Below are 24,906 nucleotides of genomic sequence, written 5' to 3'. Positions count from 1 at the left end.
GAGATGAAATGGAGACCAAATGAAGACTTTACTTGATTTTCTAACTTGATTTTTAGATAATTCCTTATAGCTTTACAATTTCATGTCTCTAAAAGTTCAGAAAAGATACATTGTGCTCATTTACTTATGCTATACAGTATGTCTCTCAAAAGTACAATTTTTAAATGATTTTTTTTTCTCATGCTCACCAATAATGCATTTGTATGATCAAAAATAAAGGAAGAACAGTACTATTATAAAATATTATTGCAATTTAAAATAACTGCTTTCTAATCATATACATTGTAAAATGTAATTTATTCCTGTGATGTCAAAGCTGAATTCTCTGTCTTCAGTGACACAATCACTGGCTGATTTGCTGCTCAAAAACAGTATTATTATTATCTTTAATGTTAATCAGTTGTGCTGCTTAGTATTTTTGTGAAAAATATTGACACATTTATTTCAGGATAATGTGTTGCATACTGTAGGTATATAAGTAGTATAAAAGTTTAAATTACTTCCTAAAAAGAAATGACCAAAACTTTTGAACAGTCAAAAAAGTCAGTCAGAACTCTTCAAATAAAAATTATGAGAGCTATGCCACCCATATTCATTTTATAGCTACATGTATGTAGTCCTACTCTGTCATCTATTTATCATTTAGAAAAAAATCTCTGAGAAAAAGTCACCTAAATTAAGCACAATTGAGAACTCCAACCTCTGAGCAATTTCCCTCAGGACGTCTGGTACACTTTGGATATGTGTGCGTGTGTGTGTGTGTGTGTGGTGAGATAATGCAGGGCCAGCTGGTGCGGCAGACTTGTCATTTTTGGATCGTCTCATTAGACACTTATTGGTGAGGTTTAATGAGAGTGAAACTTCACTGCAGTTAAATAACTTATCCACGGTTGACATAATGGAAGCTGACAGCCCAGAGTAATCTAATAGCATGTGTGAGTGTCTGTTCCCAACACAACTTTCTGATAGTACAGAAAACAAACTGCTGACAGCAAAGTCTCGATTCTAGTCATAACCGAAGCTAAAATAACAGCGTTCCACAGCAATGTTTATAAGCGCTATTCGTCCCTCATTAAATCTGAATGGCCTCCTTGGCACAAACGCGATGCCATCTGTAGACCAGCGGCATCTGTTGCTTTCAACATTACACTGAGATTCTTCACATATCTGGCTGGATTTTTATAGATGGCGTTCTGGTTTTGATCTCCTATGGTCACACATGCATAAGATTCCAGTGCACTTCCTTTCCACCATCTGTGGCTGCACAGATCCCCATAAATACAACTAGTCTACTTAAGTGTGTAAGTGCAAACAGACTGTGTGTGATGAGAAACAGACAGATGAGAAACAGTAACTAATAGACTGCTGACAGGTCAGTATAATTAGGATGACAAAACTTGACTGTGATCACCTAAACAGCAAAGAAAAAGGCTCTGAAGTATACGTATACTCTGTTGATAAACACCATTAACACGCTTATATTACACGTAGCTCCTAAAACTGAGCAGAACACACATGACATGACTGCAAAAACGTCAAGTGCTTTAAAAAAATGAGAAAATATCTAACCGTCTCTACTGAAAGAGTCTAGGAGGTTTACCTCTGGCAGGCTACTCGTGTGGCACCCCAGCCCTGCGACCTTGCAGTTAAAAGCACTTTAGTCACTTAAGAGTATTCCTATATTTCCCTTCAGTTCCTTACGTTTCCCCTTTGACTTTTCTTGTGAACTTTCCTAAATCCCCCTCCCCAATCTCACTCCAATCCCACCCTATCAGAGGGGCCCGGCCTCAAAGGGGCCGTCCCGTGTACAATAGCTGGGCGGGGTCTTGGAGTCCACCCAACAGCGCTGCTTTGCTCTATTCCCTGTGGGTTTGTGTCAGTTCTAAAATGTTTGATGAATAGCGCAATGATGTAAGTTCAGCTGTGTTCATGATTGTTGAGATGAGAGTGTGTGGACATGGGTCAGAGTCAGACTAACGGCTCCACTCTTAGGGGATCCAGATGTTTAGCGGGAACGGATGTGTACGATTCTGACATGACTATAAAACACTGAACGGGAAAAAAATGGATCCACAAGAGAACATTGTTAATATCTGTAAGGCAAGAAACTTCACCGAAGTGATCTCATTATTATCTCAAATGTTTCTTTTACACAATATGATTCAATTGAGATCGAATTTGTCTTCTGCTGTTCTGATTTTTCTCCTGGCTAAGTAAAAATTGCACGTCTCCTCTAGATTCTCCCCCCAAAAAAGTAAAACTGTACTTAAGTCTGTGAACTAGAGTTCAATATGAGCTCAAAAGTTTCTCATCAAATTCTTCCAAAGCCAGATTACCTGACCTAAACTATCCACATTCATTTTATAGTTCTATACTTTAACAAGCATATTAACTTAAGTACAACTGTAACGTTACATTGTTGATAATAAATGAGCACCAAATCAGCATATTACAGCATGTGACACTGAATACTGAAGTTATCTTTCGATCAAAGGAATAAAATAAATTCAAATAGACAACAATTATTTTAAATTGTGAAGATATTTCACAATACTATATATAGGAATATATATAAATATATAGGTAATTTATTACCTTTATATTTATTTAAAAATTATTTAAAATTAAAAAAAAATATTAAAAAATTATTTAAAAATTACCTATATAAATATATAGGTAATTTTTTGCTAATATAAAAAAATATATATAATTCTTTCATAATTTAAAAATGATATTTTAATCAATACTTGGTACCAAGTAGTCTATTATAATCAAAGTTTCTATTGCTTTATATGCAGTACATTATTATGAAATTGGACATTAATAATGCCTTATATAATTCTCAGTCAATATACGCATACTCGAAACTCACCTCCAAAACTTTCCCTGTGATGTACTGGTGACAGGCCTCACACTGCACGCCAAAATGGATCTGGTAGTCTTTCTCGCAGTACGGAGAACCATCCCTTAAAAGAGAGGGTAGGGCAGGAGAGATTTATGCTTTAACTGTATTCTATTTCACCTCAATGCAACCAGGATAAAAATTCAATGCTATTAGAAAAGAGGACAGATCAGAGAGGGGGAATTATAGAGGCACGAGATGGCGAAAGATAAAAATTAATGAAGGCATAGCTCACTTGCTGATGTACTCCCCGCTCAGCACTTTGCCACAGGCCTTGCACTTGAAGCAGCCGAGGTGCCACTGTCTGTCCAAGGCCAGAAGAGCCTGACCGTTCTTTATATCCCTGCCACATCCTGCACAGTCTGTAAGAAAACACACACAGATCCACCTGATCACACACACGTTCTGAAGAGCAGCCTGGAAATGACACTTATAGACCCCATGGCATCTTGATGAGAAAAAGGACAAGACATATTAAAGAGTTTTTTTGTTTTTTTTGAAAACAGTCAAAAGGATTTATTGTAGTTTATCAGTCATTAACTCACAACTGGTAGTCACAAGCAGCATTACTGTAGATATATGATGTACTGCTTTACATTGTGTTCTTTTAGTATAATTTAGTACTAACATTTGACAAAAAATGCTGCAATAGTCTCTTCTTTTCTATTGTGATGTACAATATCTGAGTAAAATTGCTTGTCAAAGTAAAAATATAGGATGGGACTTATTATTATTATGATACTTTTATTTTGTCCATCGAGAATTGATTGGATCATTGTGGTTTGCCATTGTCATGTCATCAGAGATTTTAATATTATTTTAATAAAAGATTACGAGGGAATTAATTTTAATAAAATAATGATGTGCAAGGCTAAATAATTTAAAATAAACCCATGGTGACTTTAAAGTATTTATTATAATTTTGAATTCGATTTTATTTGACCTTTTTTTTTTTTAGTTTTTATTTTACTTCATTTTACTTTAGTTTACATTTTAGTAATTTATTATGTGTATTTGTAATTTTTATTAGTTTTTTAACTTTTTAAATAATTCTATTTACAGATTTTTTACAATTAAATTGAATGAAATATTCCTCAAGTATTTTTTTTTTATTAAAATCCATAAAGGTTTGTTAAATTCAATTTGATGTAATTTTACTATTAACTGATATGCGTAAATCTTGATAGCTTTTATTTATTTTTAATTTCATTTTACAACTTTTATCACTTCAACAACTTACTAATTGTATTTATTACAGTTACTTGCCAAGGTAACATTTATAATTTTCATTATGTTATTTTTTAAGTTTAAGTTTTTCATCAGATATTAATATTTTATTTCAGCCTAAATTAAATTATCAACATCTATTTTTATAGTTTTATAGTCAATGATAAAAATGAGACACAGTAGAGAAGCAGGCATATTTAGACGCAAATGCAATGGCATGCATATACAGTATTTTAAATACTTTTTGGGCCCCACAAAACAATTCTCTCCACTAGATGTCAGTGTTAACCAAACAACTCTCCCTAAGTTTGAGGCCTGTTGATTTACAACCTCCAGCACTGACTATTCAGGCTTTTAGAAGTGATTTCAAGCAAAAAATATCCATAAAATGCATGCAGTGATCAATAGTAAATCATCCTTATATTGCATGGCTCAAAGAATAAGGTACGACAAGGACATTTCCATCCTCCTTCCACATGTGCGGGAATTTAGTTAATACATGCGTAACGTGTGTAAAAGGTTGAGGGATAAAAATAGCTCAGGTTGTCATCTTCTATTTATGTTCCTTGGCTGAAATCCCAAAAGGTTTTTTTAAAAAGCAGGGGCGGATGTGGAGGGGTGGGAGACGCTGACTCCCAGACGCTGCTGATGTTGCTCCAGGCACAATGGCAACCATTGACAGTGAGGAGAGTATATAATGCACTGCATCTAGTGCTCTAATGCATCATTAAAGCCTTCTCAACCTCCACTTGCACTGTGTGTGCTACAGACCCGCAGAGAGTGTGTGTGTGCAAGAAAACGTGTGAAGAAAAAGAGAAGGGAAAGTTTCAAAGAGACCTGGGTTCAATCCACCTGTCATGAGGTTTATCCGACTCTCAGCGCAGGCTTTAAGAAGTGTCATGTGGTAAAAGCTTTGTTGGGTTTGACAAAGCAGCACTACTATCGCTCGAACAAACAGTGCCTTCCAAAAAACAAAACACTTATCCTGGCTTAAGACTTTCATCAGCCTTAAATCATTTCCTGAGGCTCGTGAATGACAAATAATCAGCCGAGCATGACACAAAGAGATATTCAGCTGTGTCTCTATGGGTGTGTACAGATGCTTGTACATACGGGGTGGAAGTGAAAGATAACTGAGAAAGAGAGAAAGAAAGACAGAAAGAGGAAGTGCATTGACATGGGAAAATCATAAATGTGAATAAAACAAAATTGATTTTGACAACTATTATCTGATTAATATCTTAAAACTCCAAATTTATGCATCATGCATGCTTACAGTTGTAATAATTTAACATCAAATGTATTTATTATTCATTTTTAACACTGTATATTGTTGTGGTGTCTAAACTTGTAGCATGTAAAACAATACATTTTACTTTTTAATTTATTTAGACAAAGTACTATTTTTCTTTCCTTTTTCCTTCTTTGATGAATTTGACACTGTAAAAAATATTTTCAAGATTTGCTATCACTACATTTTTTCTTTTGTCAAATCAACTTAAATAATTTATTTTGTTCAGATAACTTATTATTTTGAGTTTCTGATGATTAAATCAATCTCCTTCATTGCATTAACTCACTTTTTTCCAGTTCAATCAACTTAAAATTTTAAGACAACCAGGTTACTAATTTTTTAAGTTAAACCAACAATATTTTTTACAGTGTAAAAGCATGTCTTTGACTAGTCACAAACTGAAATTTTGTGACTAGAAATATTACATCACAAACTTTTGAAAGGCCCCTTTGCTCTCCGAAGCAAAAATATCTACAACATGTTTTCTCAATCAACCCAATCCCATGATGCAATGCTCACAATTACATTTATTCGCTCCTCTGCAACACAGCAACTATTCATTGCTAAATTGCTTCTGTAATTGTCCATCACATGATGTTGTTACATAACAATGATTCCCTGCATTATGACAATTTGATTGTAATGACTAGAGCCATTTACTATAATAAGGAAACCCCGAGCCTCAGGAACAATCGGCACAATCTATCCGTCAGTCTAGAATGTGTCAGGAAGCGGAAGGTCAGAGAATGTAAGTGAGAGAGAATGGGTCAAACAGCAGGCAAAGCAGCGCTCTGAGCTTTTTCATTGGCTCTGAGCCTATACCTCATTCTCTGTGCTTGTCTGCTTGACTCGGGGGCCCCAGAGCTTAAATTACACCATGAGGACCCCTAATCTACCGGAAGAGGATGAAAAACTTCCTCTAAGTGAGATAAAGAGTGCGAGAAATCAAAGAGGGAAACATATATAAGGAGATCAGTTTTTCCCTTGTTGAAAGCACAGGAATTGGTCACCTGTCAACTCAAGTAACCCTAGACGAGCCTGAAAATATGCAGGGAATCTCATTGAAACACTATTTCAGAATAAATATTTAAGTCATCATGGTGCTAGGGCGCTGCGGATGGTTGCAAGGGCATTCCTATGTGGTTAATAATGTAGAGCACATATCTTTTTTGATTTTTTGTTTCTAAGGTGGAAAAAGGCTGTTTTTGTAACATATGAAATATGATTTTCGAAAGACAAGTTGTGGTCTAGTATAACACCCAGGTCTTTTACTGTAGTGGATAAAGTAACAGGACAACCTTCTATATTAAAGTTGTATTGTAAGAGGTTTTGTGAGTAGTTTTTTGGACCAATAAGTAATACTTCCGTTTTATCTAATTTTAATAGCAGGAAATTACGCGTCATCCAGCATTTTATATCTTTGAGACACTCTGTCAATTTAGATGAGTTAGTGTTTTCATCTGGTCGTGATGAAATATTTAATTGAGTGTCGTCAGCACAACAGTGGAAATTAATTCCATGTTTTCTTATACTATTACAGCCCATTCTCACTCTCAAGGTTGGGAAGCATTTGGACATGCTTCAATATCTGACGCTTTAGGCGCCCTTTAGCGTCAGTAAGATGACGCCCTAGGATCGCGTGTACCCTACCCCCACCCCACACCTAAACCTAACCGCGTCCTCTAACTGACGCTTTCCTTTAGCGTCAGTTAGATGACGCCGTAGGATCGCGTCATGTAAGTGACGCTAAAGGGCGCCTAAAACGTCAAATATTGAAGCATGGTCAAAGGTGACGCCTTGGGCTTAGAATGCGTTGACTATTACCAAGTGGCAGCATATATATTGAGAATAGCAGAGGGCCTAACACCGATCCTTGTGGTACTCCATAGTCTACTGACGTTATCTTCGATTTTTCCCCATTTAAACAGACAAAATGATAATGGTCTGATAAGTATGATCTAAACCAGCTTAATGCCTGTCTCTGAACACCAGTGTAGTTTTGTAGTCGATCCAAGAGTATTTTATGATATATAGTGTCGAACGCAGCGCTAAGATCAAGTAGAACTAGTATTGGAATACAGCCTAAAAGTAAATCATTTGTTTAACTAGCACAGTTTCTGTGCTATGATGTGGTCTGAATCCTGACTGGAATTTTTCATAGATATCATTTTCTTGCAAAAAAGAGCACAATTGAGCAGACACAACTTTTTTCTAGTATTTTGGACATAAATCTTAAGATCTTATGGATTAATGAATGATACATCTCTCTCGGTATACTGACATTTATTACATACGATACAAACATTACAATGCCTCAGATAACTTTTGTTAACTCTACAATAAGTAAACCCACTTTACTAGCTAATTACACTGCAAAAGCGATGCCATAGAAATATACAAAGCTACTGCAAAAACGATGCATAAGATATATCATAGATAAGTAGAACATCCAATCAATAACCGATCGATTGAACCAAGACCCCAGCCCTACATTTCTTTTAATTTCTTGTATACGAAAGAAAAGTTCTTATACTTTAGTTTTTTCAAAATGCTTCACAGCAGGGTTCATGTGTTTCTAAACAGTGGATTTAGATGCCGAAAAGCCAAGGCATTTAGCTTCTGGTGGGATGGAGAGACAGTGAGCTTCCAGCTAGCAATGACCTTGAATCCTGAGGGATGCAAGACCTGTCAACACAACAATCTAACACATCTATAAAAGGGGATGATTGTGGCAAGCTGAAATCGGAGTAGGACACTAAAACATAACCATTAAGCACAAACACACGTGTGTGAGAGCAAACTCACTGCTAGATGTGCTGATGTCTTTGGGAGTTGGGGACACTGGCTGGACGCAGTGCTGGCAGAGACAGTCTTTTCCATTAAAAGTGACTCGATCACCAGCGGGAAACGGACGTCTGGTAACATAAGACAGATGAGAAGAAGACATTTAGGCATATACACTACCATTCAAAAGATTGATTTAAAAAAAAAATCATTGTATTCAGCAAGGAATCATTCAATTGATCAAAAAGGACAACAAACTATGGAAGCTTGTTTCCACCACAGAATAAAAATTTTAAAAGATAATTGCAAATTTTTATCTCCCAATTGCGATATAAAGTCAGAATTCTGTGATATATATTCGCAATTGTGTGTTATAAAGTCAGAATTGTGATATATAAACTTACAATGGCGTGATATAAAGTCCAATTCTAAGGAAAAAAAATACTTTTTTCCTCAGAATTAAGAGTTATATCTCACAATTCTGACTTTATAACACACAACTGCGACGTAATATCTTGCAATTCTGACTTAATTACTCGCAATTGTGACTTTATATCATGCAATTCTGAAGTAAACACACAATTGTGAGAAAAAAGTCAGAATTGTGAGATAAAAAGTCACAATTACCTTTTTATTTTTTATTCTGTGGTGGAAAACAAGCTTCAAAAAGTAAACATATTTGTAATGTAACAAACTTTTTTCTAAAAACAACAACAATAGTGTGATGGTACAGGCATTACATCTTTTAACATAGGGCCTGAAATGGGCCTGCTTTCATGTAACTCTTACTTGCAAACAGTGCAAACAAAACATGTGGGGTGGTAGGTCTTCCCAAGAGCAGTGACCACCTCTCCTTCAACAAAGTCTCCACAGCCATTACAGCGAGTGCCATGAAGCCTCTGGTAGTCCAGTGTGCATAGATACTCCCCATTCTTCATGAAGAAACCACCTTGAGCCAGGTCACAACCGCACACTGAATGCAAATACAAAAATAGAGAAATCAGAAATTAGAATATATCATTTAAGGGTTCATCAACACATTTTTTGAGACAGGTCATCAATGAATGAAACAATAGCACTCATTATGTTTATTATTATGGGAAAAGTGGTTATTTTTCAGAGTTATTTCATTCTTCCGGACATCAAACTACCACCACAGCAATGTGCTTAGGAATTGCTCTTGAGGTACTTCACTGTGGTACTCATGTCATGTCATACACCAACTGGTCTGAGATTGGCTGTGTCCAAAATCATATACTTTCTTGAGTCTTTTTCAATTATGAAGGGGGGTTCATGACACTTGAGTCTTCAGTGAAATCTGAAACACTGTTGAAACAGACATTCAAAACAAATGACACTTAGTTTGGCTCTCCTTGAGTGTTGAAACACAACCCAGTAGTTGTGTTATATTAGTGCATCTCTTTTGCACATAGATTTACACATCTTGGCTGCCAGCAAACACAAGGTCAGGGGGCTTATGCTTATCTTGGCTAGTGTGTCTTAGGGCAAAGGCGTATAAAATGAGAGTTTGGGTCACTGAAGATTTCCTGAGCTTTCAAGATGATTTCAAGACTCTGGCACAAGTTCAGACACCTCATATAGGTCTGCATGAATAGGTGTGTTAGGTCTGTATCCTCTTGGCAAGCGTCACACATGCCAGATCTGTCTGAAAGCTCCTTGGCAGGCGGGACTGATATTTAACAGCTTGTTTAGCGTCATACGATACCCCCTTCTCAACAATCCCCCCTTTCTCTCACTTCCTCTCTGTGCTTTTTTCTCTCTCTATCTGTTTTTTCTCCGTCTATCTATCATCCAACATTCCGACCTGTAAAATTATAGGGACCACAATTTTTAACCATTTTACGCAGTGTACATTTGGAAATTATGGGCAAACGGAGAAGACACATCATATGATGCAGACCACATTCACAAACCACTGCTTAATGTGTTTGGCACAAGTGTGTTAAAATATTTACTTAAAGTACCCCTTGATATTATTGAATAATTTAACACCACATTCGCCTGTTCACAGTTCTCTGATGTCAGTTAATGATAATATGACTTGCAGATAAAAAAATACAAAAAAAACGTTTGATTTAACAATTATTTTAATTGATATTTTAATGCTTTCATTAATTATTATCTTTGTGAGCAACCTTCTGAATCATTATTCCACACGAATAAACTGACTTAAAATTGTCATGGTGGTTAAACTTTTGCTTTATTGAATCTGTCTTCTGGTTTGGAAAGATTAGGTCCATTCAGACAGGCAAATGAGACAAACAGGTGGCTGTTGCGACAGTAGTGATTAGCAGGAGAGAGAGAGAGAGCGAGTGCCCAAATTGTGTATGGCATTTGGGTAACCTTCACTGACAGGGTAAAGAATGCCAGGATGCCAGTTTAGAAAATGTCATACCCATTAATGTTGATCAGCGCACATCTTGTAACTACAGACCACAGGGACAACTGCCATTCTCTTCACTACTATCCTGGCCCGTCTGCTATCACATATTTTCAAGTTGTGCTATCCATATCCAATCTAACAGGGGACGTCCTCAAAACTTTAGCTAAGGTCCTAACAAAGGTCTGAATAAAAGTTTTCTCAAAAGTTAGCAGAAACACATCTCCTGAAATTTTCCAGTTGGACATTTGTCTATTTTTTTTAAATGGCACTATTTGTTTAAGAACGTTCTGATAACATAATGTTTGTAAAATAATAAAAGGGAATGTTCACATAACCAAGAAAAAAATGTGTTTTTTTCCCCAATTCTCTAACCTACACGCTAACCTTTACTTGGTTTTAAAAAAATATAAAATCACCTGCCCACAACCAATTGGATTTAATCCAGTGATTACATCTTGGCTGAGTAATTACAGGGGCTGGAGTGACTGGGAATTCAACTGTGTGTGTGAGGGTGTGCAAGTGAACAATGACTTAGGTGTAATGACACTTTTGAATGACTGTCAGATCCTTCCAACATCCATCCACACTCTCAATCACTGAGCCAACTCCTCCATCCATCCACACACTCTTACTACCTCCTTCTGAATGGAAACCGAGGGAAAAAAAAACCCTATTCATTAACCAATGAAAAGATTTCAGAGGAGCAGGGACATTTGATTCAGTTCAAATGTGACTTTTTTTCAGTTCAGATTCTACTTCATGTCAGTCCAGATAATTTGACAAAAAAAGAGCCTCAGAAACAAAGCCAAGTTGCAAACTGCACAAACTGCAGAAGCTCGGAAAGTCCAGGGTTTCCCATACAGTATAAAGACATCAAACAAGCTTTCCCAGACTTCATCTATATTTTAATGAGTTTCCCAGCATGCTGCCTTCTCCCTGCACTTTAGTGCGTAGCAGCCTTTCAACATGGCTCTACACTTTGTTTGAGACTTCTTCTAGTTTCTCCTGCACAGAGCAGTGGGATTTAAAGGGAAACACAGTCATCGCTTTCTCTGTTGAGTCTTTTCTCATCTTTTTACTGTGATGTAGTTTTATACTTCACTTTTACGCACTTAATCCCTCTGTGAGATCAGCCAGTGGAGTGATAGAATGATTCCCAAACAAGAACCCTGGCAGCATGAAAGGTCTCTTGGCATGAGTCTGAATGTGAAACTATTGTTATGAAAAAGAAAGGTTAGCAGCATATTGTACACCAGGCCTGTCCAGCCTCATTAAGGATTCTGAATATGAGAGAGAGTTAAAAGAATATTTCAGACAAAAACTGCATTCATTAAACAAGTAACAATGCATGATTTGTGAGCATCTTTTCAATTAACAGGTTGATCCGGTTCCCAAAACGGTCTGAAGTATTTATTCATAAATAGGACAGATTAGTGTTTTAAAGTCAATATTAAACCAAAATTGGCAATTCTTGTTTTGTTTTTTAATAAAATTTGCAGTATTATTTACTATAAAATGATTTATTTGTGCACATCATTATTATTATTATCACGTTAATTCCCCCTACTGCTGCGAGAGCAGGACAACCTGTCACTCACTTATACCAATAGCAAACCATAATGATCCAATTATCTAATCAAATCCCAATTCTCTCATTTTTTTCCACATTGTTTTACTATGATATACAGTATATGCCACAATAGAAAGAAAGATGATCACAACTTCTGTTTCATGCTGACTAATGATCTGGTTGCAGAGGTTAATTATCATAGAATAAAAATATACATTTCAGCTTGTTTACTCGCACACATTTCATATGAATACATATGGCTTATGAAGATCACACTGTTTTTCTTAAAGCTTCTTATCCCATTCTGTGTAATTGCATGGATAAACAAACACTACTTATTATTATTATTATTATAAATTTCTATGGTTGTGTTCCAGAGAAGAAAATTATATTGGTTTGGACTCGGAGTAAATAATGACAGAATGTTATTTTTTGATGAACTATCCCTTTAACAAACTCCACTGAGCAATATGCAGATCATAAACATCGATAAGGTGCACACATTTATTCACTTATAATGCTGAGCAATCCTAATCGGAGACCTTGTATTGACAGTGTGAGCGGATCCTAATGGCAAGACATCATTCATGCCCCTTGTGTTGAGCCGTGTATGTACATTGAGCAAAGCTGCAAAATAAAATGCAGAGATTGTTAAAATGACCGCTGAGTCTACATAACACTAATGTATGATTCGCCTGGGACTGGGACTTTAGTCTGACCTCAGCAAGGAATGCAGGTGGCATACTGATATAATTTAAACCTTTAAACACATTTGTTTCAGATCAATTTCCCATGAGGTACTGTAAGGGTGACTTATACAGTGTGCATGGCAGTGCACAGCAAATTTAATAAAGTGCACCGGACGATATGAAAAATTCATGACTGTTAGCAAAATGACAACTTTTTATAAAATTGAAAAAATAAAAGAAAATGGTGTATATGGTTACAAATGCAAACATTTTGGTTTCATTTTATACTACAGCCACCAACCGTTAGGCTACACATATACTCTACCATTTTAAAGTTTTTGGGTTAAGAAGACATTTTTTAAATTTTTTTTTTTTAAAAGAAATTAAAGGGATAGTTCACCCCAAACTGAATTTTTTTTTTAAATCATGTACTCAACTTCAAGTTGTTCCAAATCTGTTTAGAGTTTAAAGGCTTTGGGGGTTTAGCCTCCCCTATGATGATCCTTTGTTTGTACAATGCCAATAAAGCAACTTGAATCTAGAAATATCTCTGCAATGTTAATGTAAAAACATTTCAGACATTTGATAGCCAGATAAAACACATAGCGCATAGTTTTTGCAAAAAATAAAAAATAAATCAACTCTGGGAATGTATCTGTTATGCTAAATCACTCATTTTCAAACAGAACAGCCTATTTTCTAAAAGCATTTCTTATGCTGACCTCTGGTTGGACTGATTGTTGGTCCCTGTCCCATGCAGCTGCATTGAAGCCACAGTATTACAGGGTTCATTCTGACATTACAGGGCTAGTTTCAGGCACACGTCACATAATAGTTTGTGTTTTGTATCCGAGGCAACATGCTGACTTAATGGTGGGTTTAGAGAGAGCTGTAAATTATTTGTTGCTTTCATGATGGCTTACTGTGTTATGAGTTGTAATGGCTTTTATGAGTGTCCACTTTAGAGACTGACAGAGAAAGATTGGGTGGGAGATGTGGCCGAGGGTGTGTGTGTGTGTACGGTTGCATAAACTAGTGAGGTTGTTTAAATGAAATGGTAAATAGGAGACGGAGGCGGAAGGAGTATTTGTGTGTGTGAGTCTGGGTGGTTGGTGATGTGTGTCTCTGACAGTGACAGGTGCCAGAAAAATCCTCTCCATACTATTTTAGTAAGGACTGCCTAAACTATTCTGGCTCCACATTTGTCTAAACAAAGAATCTCATTAGCACTTACCACACACAGATACACACAAAACAGATTTCTATATATTCACCTTACTCTCTAGACTGAGGATGACCTTAACCTCGCTCTTCCTGCTGCCTAAACATACTCTGTTAAACTCTTAAAGCTATTCTACAAATTAAATACAAGTTAAGCTCAACTTACTTTTACAAATATTTTTATTATTAAATTATTAAAAAATGTAAAATTATTTAAATTAACTCAACTCTTAGTTTGTAAAAAAACAACAAAAACCTGTTGACAGCTGCACTTACAGTATACTGGAAGTCTATCAGAAGATTTTACTAGTGTCTGAAGCTAAAATTTTAAGCTCTATTTTTTTTTATATAGTGCCTATTCTCTCAGAATCAAAACTATTTGATCCTCTTTTTTAGAATGATTTATAAAGGTTCATGTGACACTGAACGCTAAAGTAATAGGTGCTGATAATTTAGTTTTGCCATCACAGGACTAGATTCAATTGTAATAATATTTTACAATAGTACCGTTCAACAGTATTTGTAATCGAGTCCGGACCACAACTATAATGGCACAAAGTAGCGTTATCAATGCAATCACTTTCAAAACAATTTCCCCCCCAGATGATTAATGATAAAAACACTGACAGCCAATTAGAATCCATCTTGCTTTAAAGAACTCAAGCATTTAAAGCAGCAGATGTCAAACTGCAGCAAGCGCTTCGAAAAAGCAGAGTGATATTGTCCTCTAGTGTAAAAGCTAATAAAGTTACAGTATCATTCTTAACCAAAAAAATGCATCTTTTTCTTTAAATACTACAAACAAATACAATAGAAAAAAACTATTTGAAGTTCTAATTCAATAGGAACAATTTCACGTGATCGGATAAACCAAGAGCAATAAAAACAACAGTAACTTCATCAAAGCATAGAAATAAAATGCTCAAATGCATAAATCAAATCTGTTGCGTTGAGGTGAGCCAGTGATCTCATCTTCTTGGCTGTAAGAATGACATCCTAAAATGACATGTTTAGGCATGTGACCCTTGACCTTGCGGGGCGTACGCCACTCCTCAATGCAAACCCACAGCTGCAGAGTGACTGGCACACACACACACACACACACAAGCACACATGTTCACAGACAGACTGGCGGTCTCTAAAGAGGTGTGTGTGGACCCCTCCTCTGCCGTCTTATCCTCCCAATGGGCATCAGCAGAGCTATTTCCAGCATTGCAGCGCTTTAACATCTCCTGGAGACTATGCTTGAAATAGCACACACAGGCTCTCTGACTGACACAGCATTCACACACAGAGCAAGAGACGGAGAGGGAGGGAGAATGCAGAAAGACGGTGTGAGACATGGACCGGAATATAAAGTGATCACCGTAGTGGAGCAGTATATGTGTTGACTGCACATGCTCACTGTAATGTTTAAGTGAGCCTGCTTAAAGTGAACAAATAAAACTACACTGCAAAGCAAGGCTCATTAGCTTATAACCGAGCTGTAAAGCCACTCTGACTCTTGTCAGAGTCCAGGTTTTGGCAGGTCACCCCAGCAGAAGCACTCCTGCCAGGTATCCACAGGGAAACTAACTATTCAACAGTCTTAGTCCTGCTTTCTAGGAATGGAGCTGATTCACTATAAAGACAGGAGATCCATTAGATTATGGATTCCTTGTAAGTGGACAACAAGTCACTGGCCTGCTTAACCTGAGCCCTCGTGCTGCCCTCTTCTGTTTTCAAGAACTACAGTACATTGCTAGTAAAGACTGATATAGAAAGTATTACTGTTAAAGGAGAACTCCGGTGCAAAATGAACCTTTGGTCTAATAAAACATCGGTATTTGTTGACATTTGTTTTCATGATAATCGAATGTAAAGAGTTTCATCTCTAAAACTGTTTAGCGTATAATGCTAGTACTGGGGGCATTTACTAAGTAAAAAGAAATCGCTAGTTTATACCATTAACAAGGCTCAAAATAGCCCCACACTAACACAGTAACATAATGAGTGAGCAATTCCCTGCATGCAAAACGAAGCATTGAGAACTTTGTAAGTGTACAGATGAAATACCATGTGACAGATGTTGGTGTGAACTAACACTGTGCCCCTTTTTTATACCATCTGTCCATCTGTGCTTTTAAATTAATTCTTGTGATGTTTCATACTTAGAAAATGTATACAAATCAATTTTTTTTTTAAATCCAATCTTCAGGATTTACTGTCTGCACTGTAAATTTGCAAGTGAGGAAATCTGATCTGTTTGTTCAGACAGGGTCACCAATATCCAATGTCCCTGCTTTGGTTGCTGTAGTAATGATGTAACTCTCTGCTCATACGCCCATCATATTTCACTGCGGCGCTGAACTCACAAGGTGGTACGTACTCGAGAGAATGTAAAAGACTGAGAAATTATTCTGTCTAAATCACTGATTTGTTCTTAAAATAAAAGCTAATTTAGAGTAATTGAAAAAGAAAGAAAGGCTGCATTCGAAATCGCCCACTATACCCTCATTCACTATTCCCTACATTACTCCATTAATATAGTTTACCACTGTAAACAATATGTTCATGATTTGTAATCACAGCATTTTTTTCTTTTGTCAAATCAACTTAAATAATTGATGTGGTTCAGATAACATAATATTTTGAGTTTATGATGATTCAATCAATCTCCTTTCATTGTATTAACTCAATTAAAATTTTAAGGCAACCATGTTATTTAACTTTTTAAGTTAGACCAACTATATTTTTTTACAGTGTAGAAAGAGTGAATGAAAACGAGTGAGTGAATTCATTATGTTATGGGTATTCTCTAGCTGTTGAGTGTACCCGTTATTACGGTGCATTGTGGGATTGAATGATTGCACTCCATGATGCCCACTATGGTTTCGGACACCACTACAAATGGCTGTCCCCTCAAATAGATTTCGGACACAGCCCTTGTTTTAGGAGACTAATGCGGCGTCTACGATTAGTGACTAATGCGGAACTACAGGGGGAGTGAATTGCACAGTTTAGATTAAAGAAGAAAACCCGGAGAGACCTCAGCTTCAGAGGGCTTTTCAAAGATGGGAACAATTACTGTCAAGACCCCTCATACAACGTTTTTACAGCCAGACACAGACACCTGATATTATGGTTGCCATGGCAATGATATTCAAACAGCTGAAGACAGTTATCTATCAACATAGTAGTTAAACATATTGAAGTGCTGCACATTAATCAGCAATGCAGAAACTGACCGTTTTTCTTTGGCATACTGAGTGCTGTCTTCCACGTGAGCAAAGGCATTTTGAGTGATTGAGCTCTCTGTGTGGTTTCCAGGAGGAAATGAGTTGTCTGCTCTTTGAGACTGGCAACACGCCACCACGTAAACCTCACATTCTGTTATACGACCTGAGGGTCAATCCATATAGAGCGCAAAGAATGAAAATAAGCTTTTAGACGGAGAACCAAACACAACTGAACTACATAAATAAGGTCAGAACTTCAACCACAACAAACCCCCAAAAAAGTGTGACAAATCTTGCCAACACTGTCTGTCTGTATCATTTAAAGAAGTTCACCAAGCAGTTCAGTCACAGATTTTCCATAATTCCTGCCAAATGATGTCAGTAAAGCAGGTAAACAAAGAAGACCATAGAAGACTGGAAAAAGAGTGAGAGGCCCATTTAATCAAATTACCGTGGTAGTGATACAGCTTTGGACTAACTTTGGTTTCATTCATCGAGTTCCTCTTCATTCAACCCAACAGCCATCTGCCTTATCAGAGTCAGCTTTGTTCATCTATCCTTTGGTCACATTTTTGACTGGGATGAAGCAATGTCTAAATGTAATTACATTACTTTCCTTAATAACACTCCGGCTAAAAAGGAATTTATACTCCTTGACTATAGGTACTCATCTGTCATTCTTGACTTGAGAAATGAGCCAACAAAAGATTTCACTTCATTTTCAAATCTTACCTTTACATGTGAAACATTTTATATGGAAGTGCTTGGATTGCACCCGGAGAACCTCTCCCTTGCATGGCTCCCCACACTTATAGCACTGGATAACCAGTTTTCCTGGTGGATGGTGTGGTTCCTGAGGATGGGCCACTGTTAAGGAACACAGAGACATAGGTTAGCATAGGTTAGCCATGTCGTATAATGAGTGTCAAACCCAAAACAAATTCACAACCGACGTTAGCAAGTTCTGTATATAGACAACTGGTGAATAGCTAGCTAAAAGACAATAAACCTGGGACAACCTACAACCTTACTAAAAAAAAAACTAGTAATTTGATCATGATTGAAAACTGGTGATGGATTCACATAAACACTCAACAAATCTGTAAATGCTAATGCTAACCTTAGAATTAATGCAAGAACAATGATAAATACATTATAAATGTAAATAGTGCCAGCCCCAGATGGTGTCTCACCACCAGCCTGTCTAAAATCTGTGCTGTCCAGCTGGCCTTCATCTTTTCGCACTTCTTCAGCAGATCGCTGGACCTGAAATGCTCCACCATCATCCCCACAACCAACACTGGACTAAATGACTACAGACCGGTCACTCTCACATCTGAGGTCATGAATTAATTTGAAAGATTGGTGTTGGCCTACCTGAAGGACATTACAGGACACCCTGCAATTTGCTTATTGAGCAAACAGATCAGTGGGTAATGCCGTCAACAAGGGGATTATATCCTGCAACATCTGGACAAACTAGGGACTTATGCGAGGATCCGGTTTGTGGACCTCAGCCTTCAACAACATCATCCCAGCACTCTTCCAGACTAAGTTAACCCAAATCTCTGTCCCTAGATCTATTTGTCAGTGGATCACCAGCTTTCTGACAAATAGGCAACCATTAGTGAGAATGGGAAAACTCTCATCCAACACCTGCACACCCCCCAGGCATGTGTGCTCTCTGCACTGCTCTTTTCCCTGTATGCGCATGACTGCAGTTTGAAGTTTGAAGATGACACTACCATCATTGGCCTCATGCACAATGGTGACGAGTTTGCATTTAGGCAGGAGGTTGAAGAGCGGGCTGTCTGGTGCAGTCATAACAATCTGGAGCTGAACACGCTCAATATAGTGGAGATGACTTTAGGAGAAACACCCAAGCATTATCCCCACGGTGGCAGCTTCCACCTACTGCCCAACTTTGGGCATAGGCCACGAACAAGGGCTCTCCAGTCATCCCAATCCTGGGCCAACTTCTCTAGCTGTCCCCATGTGTGGCCAGACCTCTTCACAGGTCACGGTGCCTCCCCAACGTGTTGATACCTTGTCGTGGTGGGGAAGCTTGCGTGCCTCAGTGACCATGAGGGCTTATACCGGTGGGGGCGAGGCCCCTAGTAGGTTCAACCAAGCGGGGCAGGATTCATGGTAGAGGACAGACAAAAAGCAACACCTGGGGCCTCATGTATAAAACTTTGCGTAGATTTCATCCTTAAAGTGTGCGTACGCACATAAGGCAGAATTTGCGTACGCACAAAAGTTTTCAGATTTATAAAACCGTTCGTACGCCAGAACCTGCGCAGAATTCACTTTATAAATCCCAGTCAGCGGGAGATTATGTGCACGTGCGTCTCCTCACCGAAATAACCATATATGGAGATTACAACGCCTAGTTTTACTATGCATATCCTCATCTGCATATCATTTGCATATGATTATTCATCCACGTGATACCAAGTTTAACGGTACAAGACGTTAGGAAAATATGAAATGCGGATGTGCCGTCACATTATTACAAACATTTTTTTTTTAGTAGCCTATATCCTTGCCTTGTTTTTGAATGAATAAATCAAATAGTGTTAAATACATTTCAGAGAAAGTTTTTCTCAATCTTTTCCACTGGCCAAATAGTATTTTTAATTGATTTATATTTTAATGGATAATGGAAGAGATTTTAATGGAAGAGATAGACATGGTTGTGCATTATTTGCACGAAACAGTTTTCTCAGACAATCTCTAGTTAAAACATTAAAACACAGCATGCCAGAAGAAAAGTGTTCAAAAGCAATGCATCCACAACAAATAGGTCTATTTCTATTTATTGAATATATATATATATATATATATATATATTGTAACTTCTCAGTAATGATTTCATGTAGTTTAAGAGTTTAACTCCATTAATGAGAATGGCATATTTAATCTAAATGTTTATATCAGAAGTACATAGTTTAAACCATTCTCTTATTTATTTAAATTGTTATTGTGAATATGGACTGTATTTATGATTTGGGCTCATAATGAAGATTTACGGTTTTACTCCATCTGCCGTTAGATTATAGGCTATGTGCGTCAGTTTCACCAAACGGCCCAACGCGCGTGCTGGCGGTCATTTAAGAAGGGATGGATGTTTGCTTCAAGTGATGATAGGTTTGTGAAATTATATATTTGTATTATCTTTCTGTAGATATAATTTTCTTTAGACTCTCTGTCTAATAGTAAGCAAAAAGACATTTGACTCCAGCTCACCATCGGTGTCGCCAAAACCCATACTCTTCTAAAAGAGTGCGTACGCACGGTCAAGAGCATCCTTACGGTGCGCACTTATTTACGCCAAGTTTATTTTTTATAAATCCCGATGTGCGCGTGGAAAAATGCGTACGCATATTTCTATGCCCATTTTGTGCGTACGCAACGTTTATACATGAGGCCCCTGGTCCTCCAGGTTGGGGGTTGGGCGTGTGGATTACATCCCCATCCCGGAAAAAAAAATATTGTTACAGAATCACGAACTGTGGCAGCAGTGGGGTCATTCAGGTTCCTGGGCACCATCATCTCTCAGGACCTGAAGAGGGACAATCATATTTGCTCTACTGCAAAAAAAGGCCTAGCAAAGGTTGTACTTTGCCAACTGAAGAAGTTCAACCTGCCACAGCTCAGACATCAAAAGACTAAAGAGGACGATTCGGACTGCTGAGAGGATTATTTTGGTGCTCCCCTGCTCAACCTGCGATAACTGTACCCATCCAGAATAAAGAGAAAGTCTCAGAAAATCACTCTGGAGTCTAGACCCCTCACATCCAAGTCACATTCTTTTTTAACTCTTGCCATCTGGCCGGCGCTACAGAGCACTGAGCACCAGAACAGCCAAGCAAAAGAAAAGTTTCTTACCCCATCAATCTATCTCATGAACAATTCAATGTTCTCGCCACTGTGCTATGATAAATATGTGCAATTCCACTGTGACAATTCTAGCACACCCGAAAAAAAGTATAGCTAATTCTAAGAGTGATCATTTACACACTCTTAGGGCACGATAAGACAGGGGAGCATCCAGGAGAAACAATTTATCTTTCTCTTTAATCCCTGAAAAGTCGCAGCTTTTTATTCACATTAGGCCCGACCCCCTCGTCTTTATCCAGGTCCCTAAGCAGATCAGCCTAGTAAGCCTAGAGTATAGTGAGCAGGCATGTACAGTACATGTACCCCCCCTGACCCGCTGCCATATAAGCCCTGCCCACCAAAGATGGTGTTGTTCTACAGGGCTTGATGGGCAGGGTCCTTGAGGGACAATGCAGCCTCAAAGGAGAGATAGCATGCCAGGGTCTCTTCAATGGGCATCATCCCAAAGCCATGATCCTATAGGAATAGTTGGAAATCGTGGGTCTATAGACGCGAAAGGAGAACGGCTTAATCCAGGACCTACACACCTCGTTCACCAGGACTGAAATAGTTGCACAGCTGGTTCAGACATGTAGTTTTCAGTGCAAGAAGCTTTGGAAAAATTAAAAACCTACAATTGTTCAGAATATTAAGGTATAGTTCATCCGAAAATTAAAACTCTGTCATCATTTAATCACTGTCATGTCATTTCAAACCGGCGGTATGACTTTCTTCTGCAGAACACAAAAGAATTTTGATAAGCTCTAAGAGTATAATAATTAAATCATTACTCAAATTTTTAAACAGTTTGTAATGTCTAACTACATTTGACAAAGCAAATTGCACTGTTATAAAAAACTGAGACCTTAATTGTTTTGATAATTGGCTGCACTGTTCCTACATATAAGCCCTAGTTGACTTTCATTAAAAAGCAATACATATTTGCATGCAGATGCACAAACTAATAAACATGAGGCTGAATCTCAACTAGGCAGAATTTCATAATGCTTGCAACTGGATAGAGAGTGTTTCAACGGGCCAATGTCCGCATTCCGGGTGCTATCACACAGTGAGTGGGTGTGAGAGGAGTGTTAGTAGGTGTTTGGAGGTTTTTTTGGAGTGATCTGTAGAACAAGCTGGCTGCACGCAGTGGTTATCACAGCCACAAGGAGAGGTGCTCACACTCTCTCGCACGAGTCATGTTGTTTACATTTCTGTACTGCTCATCACAAGAGCCATTTAGAGTCAGAACAGTTGCATAATGAAGGTCATGAGTCATTTGTGCTTCGCTGTTAACTAACTTTTGACATGTTAGCCTACGGACAAAACCGCAAAAAGAATAATTCACCCAAAATCATTTTAAATTTTGGGGTGCACACTATTCCTTTAAAACATAAACACTAAACAGATATTACAACTCAAGTACACTCTTTAGTTGTTTATAATCTTGATAATAGCATGCCCTGAACTTAAGGAGAGCAGACGTCCCACACACAGTCAGAAATGAGTGAGCTGTGTGCTAAGACTCACAATACTTCAATTGGTTTTCTTCAGAATCTCTTTGTTTATGCGTCATGCTATATTTGTTCATCAGGTCATCAGGCCAAGATATTATCATCTCAAAGCTGCTGTTCTAAACCTGGCGGCACTCAGAAGCTAAAGTTAATTTGAATGAAAAGATCCCTGAACCTTTCAGGGTGGTTTCTCATTAGCCTGACTATGAATCTTTCCTCTTACTCACGCTATCCTTGCTCCTTTAGACATTTACTACTACTCTTAAAAATCACAGGAGCCCGTACTCTCTCCTCTCTCTCCAGAATGACACCTCTCCACTTTATGTCTCTCTTGCCCTATTGGAGAGTTAACGCATGCCTCTCCAATCTAATTGCTGGCCACTTGAGAGGCTTGTGCAAGATTAACAGGAAAGGAATCTCCCTCCCAACGTCACTCGCCACTCCTTATCAGGCCATAAGGTTACATAATATTGCCACGCAAAAGTGTCTCCACAGGCTAAACCGGATGCAAACTATTTTAGTATGATTTTTATTTTATTATTCCCAAGTACTTTTATATAGATATATGAACAAGCAGTTGGTCACTATTATTACTAAATAATAACACCACTATGTGGCCTTTTTACCATTACAGTGTACATGATTCCATGGTATATTTGGTTTACTGTTTGAGTATGCTGCCAATTTTATTGTTACCACCAAATATTTTACATAATCTTGAAGATATCTTTAAGTCTGGTTTGAGACCCAGCCTTAGGTTATCCAACCTCTCTGTTCTCGACTCGGACTCGACTGTCTTTGGTCTCGGTCTCGACTCTGAGTCAACTCTCTTTGGTCTCGGTCTCAACTCGTATTCGACTGTCTTTGGTCTCGGTCTCGACTTCGGACTCGACTCTCATTGGTCTCAGTCCCGACTTGGACTCGACTCTCATTGGTCTCAGTCTCGACTCGGAATCGACTGTCTTTGGTCTCGGTCTCGACTCGCACTTGACTGTCTTTGGTCTCGGTCTTGACTCGTACTCGACTGTCTTTGGTCTCGGTCTCGACTCTCATTGGTCTCAGTCTAGACTCGGACTCGACTGTCTTTGGTCTCGGTCTCGACTCGCACTCGACTGTCTTTGGTCTCAGTCTCGACTCGGACTCGACTGTCTTTGGTCTCGGTTTCGACTCGTACTTGACTGTCTTTGGTCTCGGTCTTGACTCGTACTCGACTGTCTTTGGTCTCGGTTTCGACTCGTACTTGACTGTCTTTGGTCTCGGTCTTGACTCGTACTCGACTGTCTTTGGTCTCGGTCTCGACTCGGACTCGACTGTCTTTGGTCTCGGTTTCGACTCGTACTTGACTGTCTTTGGTCTCGGTCTCGACTTCGGACTCGACTCTCATTGGTCTCAGTCTCGACTTGGACTCGACTCTCATTGGTCTCAGTCTCGACTCGGAATCGACTGTCTTTGGTCTCGGTCTCGACTCGCACTTGACTGTCTTTGGTCTCGGTCTTGACTCGTACTCGACTGTCTTTGGTCTCGGTCTCGACTCGGACTCGACTCTCATTGGTCTCAGTCTAGACTCGGACTCGACTGTCTTTGGTCTCGGTCTCGACTCGTACTCGACTGTCTTTGGTCTCGGTCTCGACTCGTACTCGACTGTCTTTGGTCTCAGTCTCGACTCGGACTCGACTGTCTTTGGTCTCGGTTTCGACTCGTACTTGACTGTCTTTGGTCTCGGTCTTGACTCGTACTCGACTGTCTTTGGTCTCGGTCTCGAGTCGTACTCGTACTCGACTGTCTTTGGTACTCGACTGTCTTTGGTCTCGGTCTCGACTCGTACTCAACTTTCTTTGGTCTCGGTCTCGACTCGTACTCGACTGTCTTTGGTCTCGGTCTCGACTCGTACTCGACTGTCTTTGGTCTCGGTCTCGACTCGTACTCGACTGTCTTTGGTCTCGGTCTCGACTCGTACTCGACTGTCTTTGGTCTCGGTCTCGACTCGTACTCGACTTTCTTTGGTCTCGGTCTCGACTCGTACTCGACTGTCTTTGGTCTCGGTCTCGACTCGTACTCGACTGTCTTTGGTCTCGGTCTCGACTCGTACTCGACTGTCTTTGGTCTCGGTCTCGACTCGTACTCGACTGTCTTTGGTCTCGGTCTCGACTCGTACTCGACTGTCTTTGGTCTCGGTCTCGACTCGTACGCGACTGTCTTTG

At 38.5% G+C, this 24,906-nt stretch overlaps 1 protein-coding gene across 12 annotated transcripts in view; it reads right to left on the bottom strand.

The window, feature by feature from the left end:
• The window catches only part of ablim1b (actin binding LIM protein 1b), a 79,802-nt gene that overhangs the window by 25,089 nt on the left and 29,807 nt on the right, over positions 1–24,906 (bottom strand). For all 12 annotated transcript variants that reach the window (XR_016147081.1, XR_016147083.1, XR_016147086.1 and 9 more), the window contains exons 2-6: positions 18,042–18,176; positions 8,997–9,180; positions 8,229–8,338; positions 3,138–3,264; positions 2,873–2,966 (exon numbers count right to left, since the gene is read on the bottom strand). Coding sequence is in view for 1 of the 12 variants with exons in the window: in XM_039664973.2 (XP_039520907.2) it covers positions 2,873–2,966; positions 3,138–3,264; positions 8,229–8,338; positions 8,997–9,180; positions 18,042–18,176 (650 nt within the window). In the remaining 11 variants the exon portion in view is untranslated. The remainder of the gene's footprint in view (positions 1–2,872; positions 2,967–3,137; positions 3,265–8,228; positions 8,339–8,996; positions 9,181–18,041; positions 18,177–24,906) is intronic.

The sequence above is a fragment of the Pimephales promelas genome, chromosome 17 (genome assembly GCF_988280905.1).
Source record: "Pimephales promelas chromosome 17, fPimPro1.hap1.1, whole genome shotgun sequence".
NCBI lineage: Eukaryota > Metazoa > Chordata > Actinopteri > Cypriniformes > Leuciscidae > Pimephales > Pimephales promelas.
The sequence above is the reverse complement of the archived record's forward strand: the minus strand, read 5'-3'. Positions and strand labels throughout refer to the sequence as shown.